The 18,285-nt window shown below is 39.0% G+C and overlaps 1 protein-coding gene across 1 annotated transcript in view; it reads left to right on the plus strand.

Moving 5' to 3' along the window:
- The window catches only part of MIPEP (mitochondrial intermediate peptidase), an 85,238-nt gene that overhangs the window by 25,120 nt on the left and 41,833 nt on the right, over positions 1–18,285 (plus strand). The window contains exons 11-14 of the mRNA XM_075714177.1: positions 11,216–11,369; positions 12,319–12,396; positions 13,415–13,619; positions 17,180–17,289. Coding sequence (XP_075570292.1) covers positions 11,216–11,369; positions 12,319–12,396; positions 13,415–13,619; positions 17,180–17,289 — 547 coding nt within the window. The remainder of the gene's footprint in view (positions 1–11,215; positions 11,370–12,318; positions 12,397–13,414; positions 13,620–17,179; positions 17,290–18,285) is intronic.

An 18,285-nucleotide genomic window follows, 5' to 3' on the forward strand; every position in this document is an offset into this window, starting at 1 on the left:
ATGTAATGAAAATTGGAAGGGGCTTTCCTTGTCTTGATCTCTTTAAGTTAACCTGAGGGGTTCATCTCACTTTTATCTTCCACTAACACAATTTTTTCAAGCTTCTTTGAAAATTTTGACAGAATCTGTTTTATTAGAGATAGTTAACTTAGTGTTCTATGTTTTTGTGGACATCAATGGGATAATAATTTTTCTCAAAAAAAAAAAAAAGTCAGGATATATCAAGGACTACATTTAATAGCCACTGATAAGAATTCTTGCCAAGCAGCTAATTTGCAATTGTTAAGAGTCTGAATGCTCATGTTCTGAAGAACAGTGATTCTTACTCAAATATCCCTAATGTCCAAGTTTATAAAAAGCATTTGTAATAGAATAGATGAAAGTCATTCTACACAAAACAGTCTTAGTTTCCTTCCAAATATACAGCTTAAATGAAAGTGATTTTAGAAGTCTGCATTTTATTTAGACTCAGTGAAGTCATACAAGCTTAGAAATAATTATTTATAATCACATACTACATCTTTGTTCTTCACAGGGACACAGCCTTTTTGTTTGAAGCCTGCTGTTCTTGAAGAATAACCAAACCTCATTGTGTCGGTTAACTTCTTTTTAAAATTGGATTTTAAATTGGTTTGGCTACATTACTTCTTTTAAAAATAGTGCTGGGCTGCATACTGTAAAAGTAAGGTGTCTGGATTTTTTAACATAGTTTATCCTTTAACATAAAGCAGGAATTTACATCAAAGAAACTACTGTTTTCTTTGATATTTCTACTTTCTTTAGGAGGGTACTGAGATTTCTCTTTGTGAAGTTTCTGAGCTCACATTTTGACATAAAGTACATAAGAAAATTTTCATTCTTTCCAGGGCTTTGTTATAAATACAAATGCTTTGGCATTTGAAATCAGATGTTCAGAGTGAAGTAAATTATTGGAATATGTTTTAAGACAAAATGAAAGCAGAGCAAACTTCTTTTATTCATTTTTGTGCTTCTCAGTCTTTCACGGTTTTGGACATTTAAGCATACGAGTTATGCAATTCTACAGGAACAACAAAATAAATTAAGGTTCGTTATTACAATAAAAGGGGCTACTTTTTTTTTCTTTTTTTTGAGTCAAAGTAGCTAACTGACAGTTTGGCACAGAGAAAAATATTCTTTTCCACTGTAGATGAGTTCATGTATATATTTGTTGATGCTGTTTCTGATTTGTTCATAGTGAGATTTACATATTGGTGTCCCTTTATTTTTTTACATACATGTAATATGATATTTCCTACATCTAATCTAAAAGCAGTCTTTGTTTTTAATATCTAGTCATGTGAAAATGCCTTCTTGATTTCAGGAAGTCATCTTTTAGATTAATAATTGTGTTCTCTGGTGTGTATGTCTGTAATGGATAGAAATTTTGGTATTTCCTTTTCCTGCTCTTCCAGAAGTGCATTCACATGCTTTAGTTTCACATAAGGGCTTAAGAAAATTTATGTGCTCAAGTTCAAGGGTAGCTGGGAAAACTTTTTGTAGCACTGCAAGTATCAAAAATCAATCCATACCTGTTTTTTTGACCTCTGATACCCTAGAAGAAAGGTTCTATGGTAAGAAATCTTTTTGACTGGATTATGTTGTTCTATGCAAAGTTCTGTTGTGATTCATCAGACCACCATTCTTCCATCTCCTTTACCTGCTTTTTCAAAGGCATCTTCCCATAGAAAAGGCTGTGCTGTTCATCCTCTTGGGATTCAGGTATACAACATGCAGTCCAGTCAGGGAAGCCTAAGTTCCAGAGGGGACCAAGAGCTCATAGCTGAGCTCAAGACTTCTGCTAGTTAGTTCTAGTTGGTACCTTGCTAAGCCCGAGAGTGGCATTACAATTGTGTCTGCCTTTCTCTGGTGACATAGGCATCCTAGGTGCCTGTTTGAAGCACTCTGAATCATAGAATCGTTTAGGTTGGAAAAGACCTTTAAGATCATCCAGTCCAACCATTAACCTAACACTACCAAGTCCACCACTAAACCAATTAAGGGTAGACTAGACTAAACCATGTCCCAAAGTGCCACATCTACCTGTTTTTTGAAAAGTTCCAGGGAGGTGTTCCACCTCACTCCACCACCTCTCTGGGCAGCCTGTTCCAATGCTTGACCACTCTTTCAGTAAAGGAATTTTTCCTAATATCCATTGTAAACCTCCCCCGATGCAGCTTGAGCCCATTTCGTCTCGTCCTATCTCTTGTTACTTGGGAGAAGAGACCAACACCCACCTCACTACAACCTCCTTTCAGGTAGTTGTAGAGAGCAATAAGGTCACCCGTCAGCCTCCTCTTCTCCAGACTAAACAACCCCAGTTCCCTCAGCCTCTCCTCATAAGACCTGTGCTCCAGACCCTTCACCAGCTTCGTTGCCCTTCTCTGGACATGCTCCAGCACCTCAGTGTCTTTCTTGTAGTGAGGGGCCCAAAACTGGACACAGTATTCCAGGTGCGGCCTCACCAGTGCCGAGTACAGGGGAACAATCACCTCCCTGCTCCTGCTGGCCACACTATTCCTGATACAAGCCAGGATGCTGTTGGCCTTCTTGGCCACCTGGGCACACTGCTGGCTCATGTTCTCTGTCAACCAGCACCCCCAGGTCCTTTTCCGCCAGGCAGCTTTCCAGCCACTCTTCCCCAAGCCTGTAGCATTGCATGGGATTGTTGTGACCCAAGTGCAAGACCCAGCACTTGGCCTTGTTAAACCTCATCCAGTTGGCCTCGGCCTATCGGTCCAGCCTGTCCAGGTCCCTCTGCAGGGCCATCCTACCCTCCAGCAGATCGATGCTCCCACCCACCTTGGTGTCATCTGCAAATTTACTGAGGGTGCACTCAATCCCCTCATCTAGATAATTGATAAAGATATTAAACAAGGCTGGCCCCAAAACGGAGCCCTGGGGAACACCGCTGGTGACCGGCTGCCAACTGGACTTAACTCCATTCATCACTACTCTCTGGGCTTGGCCACCCAACCAGTTTTTTACCCAGCGAAGACTACGCCCATCCAAGCCATGAGCTGCCAGCTTCCCAAGGAGAATGCTATGGGAGACTGTGTCAAAGGCTTTGCTAAAGTTCAGGTAAATGACGTCCACAGCCTTTCCTTCATCCACCAGGCGGGTCACCAGGTCATAAAAGGAGATCAGGTATCACGTTGCTGGGGCCCAGAACTCGCATTTTAAGTGAATGGGTATCCAGACAGGATGTTTGATTCTTGCCCTGGCTTGCTTAGCTGATCTGAATCCTTTTTCTTCCTTAGGAAGTGCTGTAACCATGTTTCCATGTATTTGCCAGTTTTGGAGACAGCGACAATGTTCTTCTAGTGACCTTAGTATGCCATGTGGATCATCCTCCCCATTGAATTCTGCCTGTCTGCTTAGCTGGTGCAGCAAGCAAGCTGCAAGTTACAGCATACAAGAAAACCGGTCTTTAGGCACTTCTCTGCAGTTGTTGTCACCAAGTGGAGCTCCAGTTGGTTTCCAACACAGATTTTAGCTGTCTGTCTCCAGAACATTAACCTTTCTTGCTAGTAGCAGTAACCCTTAGCAGAAATCTTACTGGTAGCAGAATGCCTGTTAGCATAGTTCAGTATGGGTTGTAATAACTTCCTTTCTGATTTCTTTTCCCAAAAATACTTGAATGCATTTCCTGCTGGAGATGAAGGTTGTAACTTGACTGAATAAATGTAGAGGCAGCTTGCCAAAGAGTGACCAGAAAGAGTGTGCTCATATTAAAGCAGCTGCTTCTTGCAGTTTTATTTGAAATTTTTACCATTTGTTTTAAATAGAAGGAGCAAAGCGAGACAACTGTCCAAGCCCACAGTTGATAACAGCTTGAAAATCATGCATAAAGTGATTCTTAGAATGGCTGCTACTTTAACATGTAATATAATAAAACTAATTATATGCACAGTAGGGTTATCAACAGATATTAACATGTAGATTATGAAGATTGCTTTGCTCTGACCAGTGAGCAGTTCGGGGGCAGGCTAAGCTGTAGTACTTTGGAAACTCTGCTCCTTTTTATTTAGAGTCAGTCACTATCAGTTAATTAACTGAAGTTTTTGTCCTTTCATTCTATCAATAGAGAAGTAATGTGCAGTGGAATGCCTTGTTTTGGTAGTGTTTCGTTGGGAGGCTTTTGTGTGCATTTTCAAATACACTCGGTTTCGCATTTGAAAAAAATGATCAAAGAAACACCATACACCTGGGATAGAAGATGATGAACTTTGAGTTTTACCTTTAGCTTCAGGAGAAATTAATTTTACAGTCTTGGATCAGCCCTCAAAAAGGCTCTGCATCCTACACAGACAAGCTCTATCTTTGTTACAGGGCAGTTTAAAGTGCTAAAGGAGTATATTGATAGAAGTCTTCATCTTGGAGTTTTATGTGGTCTTTTAATCTGGCCCAGGTCAGAGAGTGTTTTGAAGATACAAGCCGAGACCCTTCAACAGCATTAGAAATTTCAGTCAAAGGGCTGAGAGAAGAGAAGTTTGGCTTGCTGTCACAATCACAGTCCCCATTGCTGCCAAGAAGTTGTGGTACGGTCTTTTATATTAGCATGAATTTGAACACTGAAATACTGTGCCTGGGAAATGTATTCTTGCAGTTTCACTAAGGTGATGAAGCTCTGAATAACTGAGGTTGGGTAATCATTTGCTAGCAAACAGATGCTTTTTTTCCTGTCATCTGGAAACAATGAAGTTGCTAATCACTGCTACCGTTTGGGTGCCTGGAATCAAGCAAGAATCTTCAATAAGGGAGCACGTAGTTTGTCTGTAAACTCTTCCAAATACTTTTTCCACCCACACCCTCCAGCCAGACTTCAGTTTTACAGATCTAGTAGAGATTGTAGGATTTCCTGTTCTGCTCATTGAGTGTTCTTTTTTTGGGAAAGATTCAAGTCTTTTAAATTAATTTCTTCCCTTTTCCCCATTGTCCTCTAATCTTATCTAGTGTTACACCTTTCATTCTGCAGTCAGTAGCACTAAATCTTGAAGGTGGGGGCTCAGAAAAGAGTCACTCATATGCTTGCTCTTGCAACTGAAAGGCAAGATCATCTATTAATAATAATTCCACGAACTGAGTTTTTGGTTATTGGACTTAAGCTTCAGATAGCTGAGGTTTTGGTTAATTTCTATTCCTAAATAAGCCCAAAGAGAAAGTTTTCCTGGAATCAGTGCAAGTTTGGGGTTAGGCTTTCTTTTACTTGATTTGTGAAAAGAGAGCTCATGCATGAAGTAGGAACTTGTGAATTAAATCTGTGTTTTGGTGTCTGGAATGATTACTGCTTAGTGGGTATAGACTGGTATTAGAGAAAGATTTTTGAAGACGTACTATCCACTTCCTGAAGCAGTAGCTTTTTTCCAGTACCCAATACTAATTTTGAAGTGTGTTATTGATTATTATCATCTGATTGTGAAAATTTCTTTATATTATCATATTTTAACCACTTAACTCCTACAACATTGCAGTTGCTAGCAAACAAACACACTATGGATGCTGGATAACTTAAGGTCTAATAATCACCACTGACTGCTGTCAGGATTGTCCAGAAGTAATTTAAGTATCAGTCTTGTGTCATAAGACACTAGTGCTATTTGAGCATTTTTCAGTATCTTTGATCTTTGTTTGTATATTGGTGTAGTAGGCAAGGCAGAAATGGAGAAATAAGTGAGATCAGAAGTAGAAACATTTTTTTTCCACATTCTGCATAAAAAATGTTGGTTTTCAAAACTTTTTTGCAGTTTTCCATTGGCAAGAGGAATATTAACATACATCTTTCATTAAATGTGGGAGAGGTTTGATCCTGACAATATTCTACCGGAAGTGACTGACATTAACTTTGTGTAGTTATTATTAAAGTGGTTGTTTAATCAGAACCTCATTGTACTCAAAATGTCAAGATTGTCACATCTTCAAACATTCACCAAGGTACGGGATTAGTTTCCCTGGGGAGTCTGCCTTAAGCCAGTATATTCTGTTACTGCTATTTTCATGTGTGGGTGGATAAGTATCGTGCTTTTCCAAAAGTCAAAACTATTACAGACTGATTTCCCCCCCTGCCCCGCCTTTGGATAGTGACAGTGTATTACAAAATACCTACCTGAAAGCCTTCTCCCCCTCCTCTTCATCATTACATGAGATCATGGGGACAATGCACATGTTCAAGGAGTGCTGGGAATGAGGAAGAAATAGGTACTTATCTTCTCCCTGTAATATATTGATGTCAGCTCTTCTGTCCATGAAGAAATATCACTGCTTTCTCCTGCTAGTATGTGTCTGCATTTTTGACAAAAACGAAATGAAACATAAAGTAGTTTCAGAGTTCTTCCCCTCTGCCCCCCCATCAAACATGTTAATCCAGTATTTCAACTGAATGTGGTAATCCTTTGCAGTTAGTATAAAACGTTGTCCTCCTCTGATAAAGCTGGAATCTGTCTCATACTGCAGCTGTGTGGTCTTAGTCCTAGGGTCCATATGATGTCTTCTCAGAATCGTAGAATAGTTGATGTTGGAAGGGACCTCTGGATGTCATCTGGTCCAACCCCCTTGCTCAAGCAGGGCCACCTAGAGCCAGTTGCCCAGGACCATGTCCAGATGGGTTTTGAGTATCTCCAAGCATGGAGACTTCACAGCCTCTCTGGGCAACCTGTGCCAGTTCTCAGTCACCCTCACAGGGAAAAGGTGTTTCTTGATGTTCAGAGGGAGCCTCTTGTGTTTCAGTCTGTGCCCATTACCTCTGGTCCTGTCAGTGGGCACCACTGGGAAGACTCTGGCTCTGTCATCTTTGCACCTTCCCTTCAGGTATTGATACTCATTAATAAGTTCCCCTGAGCATTCCCTTCTCTAGGCTGGACAGTCTCAGCTCTCTCAGCTTTTCATCATAGGAGAGATGCTCCAGTCCCTCGGTCATCTTAGTGGGACTTTGTTGGATTCTCTGCAGTATGTCCATGCCTCTCTTTGTACTGAGGAGCCCAGCACTGGACACAGCGCTCCAGGTGTGGCCTCACCAGTGCCGAGTAGAGGGGAAGGATGACCTCCCTCAGCCTGCTGGCAATGCTCTGCCTAATGCAGCCGAGGATGCCATTTGCCTTCTTTGCTGCAAAGGCCCATTGCTGGGTTATGTTCAACTTGGTGTCCACCAGGACCCCCAGGTCCTTTTCCGCCCAAAGTGGTTTCTTGCTGGGTGGCCCCCAGCATATACTGGTGCCTGGGGTTGTTGTTCCCCAGGTGCAGGACTTCGCACTTCTCATTGAACTTCATGAGGTTCCTTTCAGCCCATAGGTCCCTCTGGATGGCAGCACAACCCCCTCATGTATCAGCCACTACTCCCAGTTTGGTGTCATCAGCAAACGTGCTGAGGGTACACTCTGCCCCCTCATCCAGGTCATTAATGAAGATGTTAAACAGGACTGGACACACTATTGACCCCTGGAGTACACTGCTAGCCACTGACCTCCAATTAGACTTTGTGGCACTGATCACCTCCCTCTGGGTCCAGCCATTCAACCAGTTTTTAATCCACCTCACTGTCTGGTCATCCAGCCCATACATCAACAGCTTCTCTGTGAGGATCTTATGGGAGACAGTGTCAAAGGCCTTTCTGAAGTCCAGGTAGATGATGTACGCTGCTCTGCCCTCATCTACCAGGCCAGTTGTTTCATCATAGAAGGTTATCAAGTTGGTTAAGCATGACTTGCCATTGGTGAGTCCATGCTGACTATTCCTGATCATTTTTTTGTTGTTCATGAACCTGGAAATGGTTTCCAGGATTAGCTGGTCCACCAGAAAAAAAATTCTGCTCTTCAGAAAATTTTTAGCAGTCTGGTCTCTCTTGATACCATGCTTTTGATTTTTCTTGTTTCCTGTGTAAATGTGGCTTAATTTCATGAAGCGTTTTCAAGATTGCTGTTCTTGATTTTCTTACCGTTTTCATATTCTCTTTTCCTCCAGCTGAACTCACTGGTAGGAATTACATGTTTTAATTTTCTGCAACTGTGAAAATCTGATGGGCTGCTATAACTGTGAGCTGTTGGTGGAGTTAAATTTTGATTTACTGAACTGTGTGTTTGTAGTATTGTATCATATGGGTTCTTTCTCAAAATATCTCATACATTCAGCTCTCTTCTCCCAGTTGACAGGAAGGAAATAGCAGGGAAACCCTGGATGGTATTGGATGTCTGGGGGGAGGAGGATATGAAGGTACTAGATGGGCTTTCCACATGGTCAGCATAGCTTTGGCAGGGCTGTTTGAAATGAGGTCTGCAAAAAGCCTTGCAAAGATCCCTTATGCAACCTCCATATGGAACCACTTGAGCATGTCTGTATTACTCCCCTGGTTCTGAGATGGTGTTGTAGGTGGGCTTTGTGCTGCACCTGGATTAATAAACCTTTCTGGAACCTAAACCAAGGTACAGTAAATTTGAGTGGCTCTGCAGAAACCAGTGTGGGACAAGCAGGATTGGGGCAGAGCCAGAACTAATAAATGCTGCTCATCTGAATTGGCTCTGAGGAGATCTAGCTCTGGGTTACTACTCAACTCAAGGCTCAGTTAGGACTAAAAGTGATGCATAACTCTGTCTTTTTTTTCATGTAATTTTTTAGCTATACAAAAACAGTATCATTACCTACTATTTCATCCTTGATTTACTTTGAAATAAATGTTGTAATTTTAAAAATAAGGATAATCATGTTTCCCAGCTTGGAGGGGTGTATGTGGAGAAATCCTGCTTCGCATTATAGTAAACTTCTATTGAGACAGTACTTCTATAGTGAACTTTTCATTTATGGTCAGTCATTGGTTAAAAAAGCAATTGTTTGAATTACAAATGGGAAACTCAGCTTAGTATTCATAGTAGTATGTAGGATGTTGTAAGATTTTAAAGTGATGTGGCAAAAACCAGTCCTAAATTATTACAGAGGTTCTTATGACTTGCTGCTAAAAGGTGTTATTTTTCCTTTTAATAAAAGGATCATTTTAACAGGTCTTGCAGTCTGTATGCAGGGAAAGCTTCAGAGCAGAATCAGGAGAAGAGGACTGAAGAACTTAGTGGTGGATTTAAGTTTTCATGGTAACAATCTGAGCAGAAGGTGATCACAGGGTGATACCTGGTAACCTGGAGTCTGGAGAGAAAGTCTGGACACATCTGAGATTTACTTACTACAGCTTTGCAAAAAGTGCCAGTGTTGAAGGAGCTGCAGTTCTTAGGAATTACTGACTTAAAAATCTCAGGATATTCAACACATATACTGTAATTCTGTACTTCTGGGGGCTCCGGGTATAAAGCAGTATCCTTTGTACTCCAAATTTCTGTGGCTTATTACATGGAAATTAACTCATCTCTTCTGCTTTCTTTTAGAGACTTGATTCCAGTGTTTTTATCTAACTTGATCTAAAGTATTTATATCATGCTTATTTTTGTTCTTTTGGTGTAAAGACTCTTTTTGAGTAAAAAGAAAAATGTGTGTATTGCAGCATGCAGAGTGTGCATTTAAGTGTTGTTATGCAGCTTGAAGAAGTTGTGTCAGTATGGTAGAGGCAAAATCTGCTTTATTTTCTATGTTCTAGTTTAATTAAAAATAGAATGGAATACATCAGCTTTAGCTTCTTGCATTTGTAGTGTGAAAATAGGCAAAATCCCATAACAGCGTACCTGTATTTTTGACAGATGTTGCTATGGTAGTTGCAAAATGCTGCTACAGTATGTGATAAAGGTAATTTAAAGGATACTAGGCAAATAAAAAAAAAATACAGTGACATGTTCAAGAACGAGTGCCATGGCTTAGAGAAGTAACTCCACCCTGCTGTGCATCACAGCGCAGTGAAGCTGGGTGGTGAATTGTAGCTGCAGTTGTAAGCAGCATATTTGCAAATGCAGTATCCCCAGTGGGATCCCTAGTTTTTAGGTCTTTTTTTGAGTGTGTGTGGGAGTGGGAAAGAAGAAGGGATAGGTAAGTGGATAGGGACTAGCTGACTCTTTCACAGCTGGTCCCTAACTAAGCCTTTTGATCATAGGCCTTAAAATAGCATGGTTCTCATCTCTGGTGTTCAGCTATTGTAGTCTAGCTGATGCATGTTTAATGAGAAAAGAAGATAGAAGGGAGGGACTGTGATTCTCTAGAGTGAAACAGTCTTTGAGATCCCAGAAGATGGTATAAATAACTTAACACTTGGACTTTGTACGAGAAACAAGGGAGCAAGAACATTTTTGCCATTTGGGGTGCATGCACAACTACAAGCAGATTCCAGTTCTGATTTTGCTGTTGTCTCCAAAGAGTTGTGTGGCCTTGAGCAGCTTGTGGAAGGTGTAAGTTTGCAGAGCATTTCTTTGCTTGATACACTTGTAGCGTGTTTACTTTTTAGGGTCAGAGTCTCAGGAAGTTTGAGCCCAAGTACAGGCTGCATACATCTCTGAACTACTTCTATAATTGCTTCTTGTTCATTCTTAGTTTATCTGTGTGCATGCAGATGCATGGTATCTTCCTCCCCACATATGTCTTCTGTGCTACAGTGTCTTGAACATACTTAGTTGTTTGATGTTAGGCTCAGGAAGCTTGGCCATGTTTGAACTCCATGTCACATATTAAAATCTTTGTGTGGCTCAAAGCTGTAGGATACTTTCTACATGGTTCAGAGAGTTCCCAGAGCTTGAGGTGTGATTCATGCGTGGGAGGTGACTGTGTCTCCTTGGTGTTTCTATTGCTCTGGTGAAAGACAAGACTGCAGAGTCAGCAGTGCTTACTGGTTGGTTTCCTGCCCTAGCTGAGGATTTGGCTTAACACCACAGCCAAAGCCAGCTCCATTTTCTGATCAGTTACACAGCGCAGCCTTGGCATGGGAATGGTACTTGAGTGCCGGTGGCCTCCTGTGGATCAAAAGCCACAACCTGGCCACCCATGGTGTTGCCATGGTCTGTTTGAGCTATGTGTTTGCCTCATCTCTGAAAATCATAGTCAACATCTGCTGAATTTGGTATCCAAATTTGAATATAAGAGAAACTGAGTTACTGTGAAGCACTGTGCCATAACTAGTCTGTGACTTAGTTTCACTATTTGAAAAATAAAGCCAAACATGCTCAATAAGGGCTTTGAGGTTTACCTGGTGTATTTTGTCACATCCTATGATTTGGAGGTGAAGACTGTAGTTTATGTAGCTCAACTAACTGACTGGTTTGGGATTCTTCTATTTCCTTAGGTATAACATTGATCCTGGCTTGTACTGTCCATTTTTCTCTCTTGGGGCGTGCATGGAAGGTTTGAACTCTTTGTTCAGTCAGCTCCTAGGAATCTCCCTTTATGCTGAGCAGACACAGAGAGGAGAGGTTTGGTCTGAAGATGTTCGAAAGTTGGTAAGTATTCTTCTTCCCAGCATCTGAAATGACAAAGGGAAGATAGACAAGATGGTGTGTTCCTCGGAGCCATGAATCAGATTTGTTTTTAAATTACTTGGGTACCTATCAAAAGCACACACTAGCTGTCTAATTTTAGTTGAAGTTAGACCTCAAGGGCTTTATACTCTAAGTGCCTTTTATATGCTTGGTATTTTATGGCCTTTATGTCTCTGTGTGAAGGGTGCCTGAATCAGAAGCAGTTTCTCTGTTCAGAGATTATTGTTGTACCTTTCAAGCTGTCCTTCTGAATGAGCCCTGCTGTTTTTTTCAGTTTCAATTGACTGTAGATGACTAGAACGCTCTAGGTGCATATTCTAGCAGTCATGTGTCTTTGCTTCATTTTTTATTCTGTATGTCATCTTTAGTTTCAGATTGGTTTTTATGTCTCTATTTTTCTGTGCGTTTTTTAGGGGAGCGTGGAAATAAAAACTTGGGCAATAATTTACTCATCAGGCTCCTAGGTTCCTCTGTTGTCTTCCCTCCATGTATTCACTGCCAGATCTTCTTCACTGCTGTTCTACCTCCAGCAAGAGCTGCTGTTCTTTATATCCTATGGGTCAATTTAGAATTATTCCTTACTCTTTCTACTTTTATTTCCACAGTAAATTAGCTTCTGTTACTGTTGACTTTTCAGAAGTCATTTAGGAGCTACAGACAGAGTTACTTTTAATACTAACCTGTGACTAATTAGTTTAGAGTGAAATGCAGAAATGGCTGTAGTTTGAGACAAGTTGTGAATCTTGTATATATTTTTTTCCCAACTAAAATTGCCAACAGATTTTACATTAATTATTCCCAGTTTATTTGTCACTTATTCATTATAAATCTTTGGATTAGAATACTGTGTCTTTGATTTACACATCTTATTGGTGCTTTCACTGTGGAAATGATACTATTTTTTCTTCAGGCTGTCGTTCACGAAACTGAAGGTTTGCTAGGATACATCTATTGTGACTTCTTTCAGCGACCTGATAAACCACATCAGGTAACATTTATGACCTGATTCCAGCATGGCTTTTATTTGAGTAATGACTGTAGTGTTAGGGCCATTTGCGTTCAATGTAAGTTTAGTAAAAGTTATCTCAATTTAGCATAAATTAAATTTAAACAGGGAAAGCCTGTAACTTCAAATGTGGTTTTAGGTAAAATATTTTTGTGAGTAACCTTTCATTTAAAAAATGTCACCTGATAGGCAGAACTCAGACTCTTTGTTCTACAGAATGACAGGCACTATGAAATGTCGTAGAACTCTGGAGAAATGGTAGATTTTTAAACACCTATTTTCTGGCCTACTATTTACAGGTAAAAACAATCTGAAATTTTAATACTCTCTAAAGGTGCAAGCTCATAATGACAACTAATTTTTATTCAAAATACTACTTAAAACTGTAGATGGTTCCAACTGTTGTGGCTCACTCATACTGCCTAGTGCCAGTATATTAACTATATGATGCAGTGCAACAGACACTTCACTCTGTAGAAGCATCTGCAAATTACCACCTTTAGTGAGGTGGTAAGTGGACAAACTTTAAATCTACATTAGTTTAATATATTACTGTTTTGCTAATATTTCACAATATACTAGGAGTGCTATGCAGTATATTTTGTAAAGAAGCTCCTGCTGAAGAATGAGGAGAACTTAATGTATGAATTATGGATTTGGCACATCAGTAAATTTCTTCGAGCTAGTGATATTTTTTAGAAAAATTGAGAGGTTTTGATAATTCTAAACCAAAAAACCCTAAATTTTATTTCCTAAAAGCAACACAGGCTTTTCTTTATGGAATGAGGTAGTTTCCTTAGGAACATGAAGCAAATAATAAAGATGGAGAAACAGCATGCTGCTATTGAAAATGCTATTAATGATCATTGAATTCAACTTGTGTAATTGAGTATATATTTAGGTTTGATTTAATAGTTTAAGTTTAATAATTTCATCATTGTTTTAATATCATTGATTTAATGACATTGGCTGTCCATATGTTTGCTTTTATCTTGAAAAGGATTGTCACTTTACAGTTCGTGGAGGCAGGCTAAGGGAAAATGGAGAGTACCAGCTGCCTGTAGTTGTTCTTATGCTTAGCCTGCCCCATTCAACAAGGGGTGCACCAACGCTACTAAGTCCTGGCATGATGGAAAATCTCTTCCATGAAATGGGACATGCTATGCATTCTATGCTGGGAAGAACTCGGTACCAACATGTCACTGGTAAGAAAGTTAGAATAGTGATTTTTTTGTTTTAGTTAAATGTTTAATTTCTAGGAGGGAGTAGATTAAAACAAAAAAGAAAGAAAAAAAAATTCCCAAGGAAAAAAAGAGGATGAACCAGAAATGCTTGAGTCATGTTGATACTTCTACATCTTTGATGACTTGAAAATACAGTATCAGATCCCCAGATACTATCTAAAACCCAACCAAACAACCCTTGAATGTTGTTCTTCTCCTAAGAAGAATTAGGCATTTATCTCTCTTCTTTCTGTACTGCTAATCTTTGTTCTAGTGGTGGTATCCACTCTTGCAACTTTGCCTTATGTGGGGTTTATAATAATGGAACAGTTGGAGGATTGAAAATAAATTGAGCTAAACTTGTACCTAGTGTAAAAGCACAATGAATCCTAGGTTGGAAATGATACAGGAAATTGAATTAAGGAAAATTAGTAAATTAGTTCTTGCAAAGAGCATGTACTAGCAATATGGAAAATCTGTAAAGCCAGGCATTTTCTAGTTGATTCTGATCAAAGCAAGGTTGATAAATTAAAAATGTATTATATTTGCAAGCATGATTAATTGGTAGGCCTTTTTATCATATGTAAATGAACATGAATGAATATGCAGCCACAGCTTAGTGGATGCACAGAAAAGGAATACTGCCTTATTTCATTTAGTCCCTCTTCTCAGGCAGTGGCAATGAGTGTATTGGCTGACAGCTCACAGTAGAGCAAAGACATGTTCTGGCTAAAGCTGCTTGACATGCTACTTTTCTGATCTGCGGACAGCTTGGTATATCCTCTTCTATAACAGTGTGTGGGAAATACAATTTGCAGTAGACTTCTACTTATTAAAAAAACCCCACATCCTAACAGATGAAATTGTAGCTCCTGTGTCTAAAGGATTTTTTTTTTTATGTTTCACCATTTTTGTATTATGCTAATGATACAAAGGGGAGTCCATGGTAGAGTTACGTGTTATCAACAGATACTTTGCACCCAGTGAAAAAATATTATTTCTTAAGTCTTCTACTTAAAATTGACTGAGCTGTTTGTAAGTATGTCACTACTGGACATTGATAAAACAAATGAAGACTGTATATGCTCTTTCAGTGTAAGCTCTGTATACTCCTTGGGATGGTTAACTGCTCTCCATCATCCCTTCCACTCATATGGCCTCTCTCTTCTTGATGTCGAGGGGTACTTATATGGCCAAAGTAACTGCTTTAGTGGGCTTCTCCTGTTGTGGTGGTGAATCATACTTGTCTACGTGTCAGAAAGTCTTTGAAGGGGCAGGAAATAGCTAATTTTGAGGCTCAAACTTTCCATGAGCCCCTGTGTATCGTTTCAGTGTTGCCTTAGCTCCAGGCAGTCCTGCGTCGCAGGGGATTTCACTCCAGATCTAGCATTGCAAAAGCAGAGTCGGAGGTCAGTCATGTTGTTTCTGCAGAGAACTTTTTTTTTTTTTTTTTTTTTTAGGGTTTGGAATGTGGGACAATCAAATGGCTCGTCCTAGGGATGTCTGTTAGGGGCCATCTGCTCTCATGAGACACTAGGGTGGCAAAGTGCGGGAACAGGATGACTACAGGCTATTGTGAGAACAAAAAATTGGACATTCTAGTTGAGATCACTGAGTATTTGACATCTTTCCTACTCTTCCCCACCCCCCTTTTCTGATTAACATTCCCAGATATTCAGGAACCCATTCTGCTGCTAATGGGCCCAAAACTTGGATCATACTGTATGTTTTTGACTTAAGATGTTGTTTCTTTTTAAATTAGTCTGTCATTTTACTATATGCATTTATTTGTTGTTTAATGCATATGTGTGTGTATAAGATTTGTTTAAAACCTAGCTTCTATTCCTTTTAGTTTATCATGCAGTAGAGAATACCTACATTTGTTTTACAGGACTAACTTATCCCAGATAACTGCCCAACCTTTTACCTTTCTGACTGTCAGATACTGTAATTTTTCAGGAGTCTTTTTAATGGTTATTAAAAGAATTCTGTCACTTTATTAAGGAGCACTGAGAAAGCATAAGTGGCTAGGGGAACATCAGTGTAGTTCTGCAGGCATTTGTCTTGGGACCTGCCTTGTTTTAGGCTTTTTAAAAATTATTTCCAAAAAACAAAAAAAAAAAGACTCTACTAATGAAATGTGATGGCACAGGAGAGGGATTTGGGGCATTGTATAAGAACTGAATGACTGGATACTGCAGTGTTAGAACTAAAATGCAATTCAGAACTACACCATGCAGATTGCGCATTTAAAGAGTACAAAGAGAATTTATGCTATCAAATGGATATTTCAACAGTGCTAGAGGAACAGAAGAACAGTTTTATGTGTTAATGCAGAACTACAAATAGCTAATGTGTTTGTGAAAGGGGCGAATGTGATTTGAAATTACATCAGAGGTGTACCTAACAGCAGTAAGTATTAGAATGATTAAGAAATACTCATGCAATGAAACCTCATACAATGCTTGGGCATGGTTTTGTGTCTCTGAAGGAGAATTCAAACTGAAACAGGTGCAGAGAAGAGAAATGGATAGTCTTTTAGACTTTATCTTGCCTTTGGATAATGATCACTGAGAGAGAATATAGTTTCTCTCAATTTAGGAGGTAAAAAACTGTGGGAAATGCTGTTTATACTAAAGAGCAGTATTGGTCTGAAAACAATGAGTATAAACAGATTATAAATTCAGATTAGAAATTAGAGAAAGATTTGTAAAGATCAAAGGAGTGATTTTAAAAAATAGCGTTCAAGAAGAATAGTAGAAGCAAAAACTAGTTTTGAAAGTTGACATTGTCTCTAGCAGACAGGGATAGAGGTGATGACCCAGGGGGTCCGCTGTTAAAGCAACAACTTTGTACACCTCTAACTTCAATACGGAAATTAGAAATGCAGCTTTGATTTGGTCATGTGTTATACCGCTTAATAACTTCCATTGTGTAAGGTGCTGATAAAGAATAGAGTAAATAAGACTTTTGGGAAAGTGCTTTTTGAAAATAAAGACTGCTAAGATATTACCTCATTGCACTTACTGAGAACATGCTTTCAATCTGCAAGAGTGTTCCTTGGATGAATGACTTGGTATTGTAAGGCAAGGTTACTATAAAGCACAAGTAAGCTCAGCAAACAGATGGAAGCTAAAAATTGTAACTGTGAATGGGATTAAGGCAGAGTTTTATTTACATTGTAGTTTGATTTAGGTTTAGGACGTTTAAATAGATTTGGTGTTTCATGTAGGGCCAGTTTGGCTGCAGTCTGGTTTGGTTTAAAAAGGGTGTGATGCAGGGCTTTATAAGGTGCCTCACCCAGCTGTTCAAATATTTTGTTTTACTTTGTGATTTATAGTAAAATGTGTAGGATTATAATGAAGCTTTTCTGGCAATATGTACAATCATGCAATGGAAATAAAATATTGACTTAATAAACAAAAGAACATTGAAGTTCACCAAAAGTCCAAACTGAAAGTTGCAAAACGTTTTGGGAAGAGTTAACTATTTGTGTTAATGAAGGTAGCAAATGCTAACGTGTACAATTATTCTACCTCTAGGAACCAGATGTCCTACTGATTTCGCTGAAGTTCCCTCAATTCTGATGGAGTACTTTGCAAATGACTACCGAGTGGTTAACCAGTTTGCAAGGCATTATAAAACAGGACAGGTAGGGCAAATTAATATGTAAAATATTGAAAATAGGGATAAATGTATTCAGGAAAAGAATCACATTTTCACATGTTATTTGTTAATAATGTTTAAAGTAGAAGTAAACAATGGATAGAAATTACTTTAATAATTTTAATTATTCAGAAAAAATGTTAATATTATCATTGCAGAAAAGATAAATGTAATCTATAAAAGAGTAACAGATCCTTATATCCAAGGTTCCGGTTACATATTTAAAACTTTCAACATTTTTGTCCTACAAAAATTGTGTAGTTTCTACAGTACGCAAACTAGTAGGTGTAGTAGGTGAACACCTTCTGTGTGAATCAAGTTATGTGGAATGTTTTAATTCAATTACAGATAAGTTTTGACAAAAACAGTCATTCATCATCATACTGTCTAAAGTCTATCTTAAAATAAAGCTCAGGTACCAAGTCATGGAAATAAATGAAAATGATCTGCAGTGTTTAAAAACTCCAATTTTAGCACAGTGTCGGGTAGTGATTAAAATATTTTGTGATGAAAAGAATACTGCTTTATTTGGAATTAGATTAAGATTAGGATTGGTTAGATCCTGGCAGTCACGAATCTCTGCATTAAAACTCTGATCTTTTTTTACATAAAGCTGTTCTATACCAGTCTAGTGCAAGGCTTTGCTTTCTGTGGGAATCTTAGAAAACTGCTCTTTGGAACAAGGTCACTTTCAGTGGTTGCTGTAGTGCATGGCAGCATAACATGGTTTATATGTGTACAGCCATTTCAAAAATACAAATCAGTAAACAATAACCAAAGATCTTTTTCCATTGCTTTTGACTGAGGCAGGTTTCAGTGTACGCAAGTGTAGTGGTTGAAGAATAGACTACCCATCAATGCAAAACCAAGAAAGCCTCTTAAATGTGTAGTGGTACACTTTATTGAAGCTTTTTATCCAATACTAAGCATTCAGTATATTTCAGTATGACAGTGGAATTATGTCTGCCTCCACTGTAACAGT

The sequence above is a fragment of the Pelecanus crispus genome, chromosome 1 (genome assembly GCF_030463565.1).
Source record: "Pelecanus crispus isolate bPelCri1 chromosome 1, bPelCri1.pri, whole genome shotgun sequence".
NCBI lineage: Eukaryota > Metazoa > Chordata > Aves > Pelecaniformes > Pelecanidae > Pelecanus > Pelecanus crispus.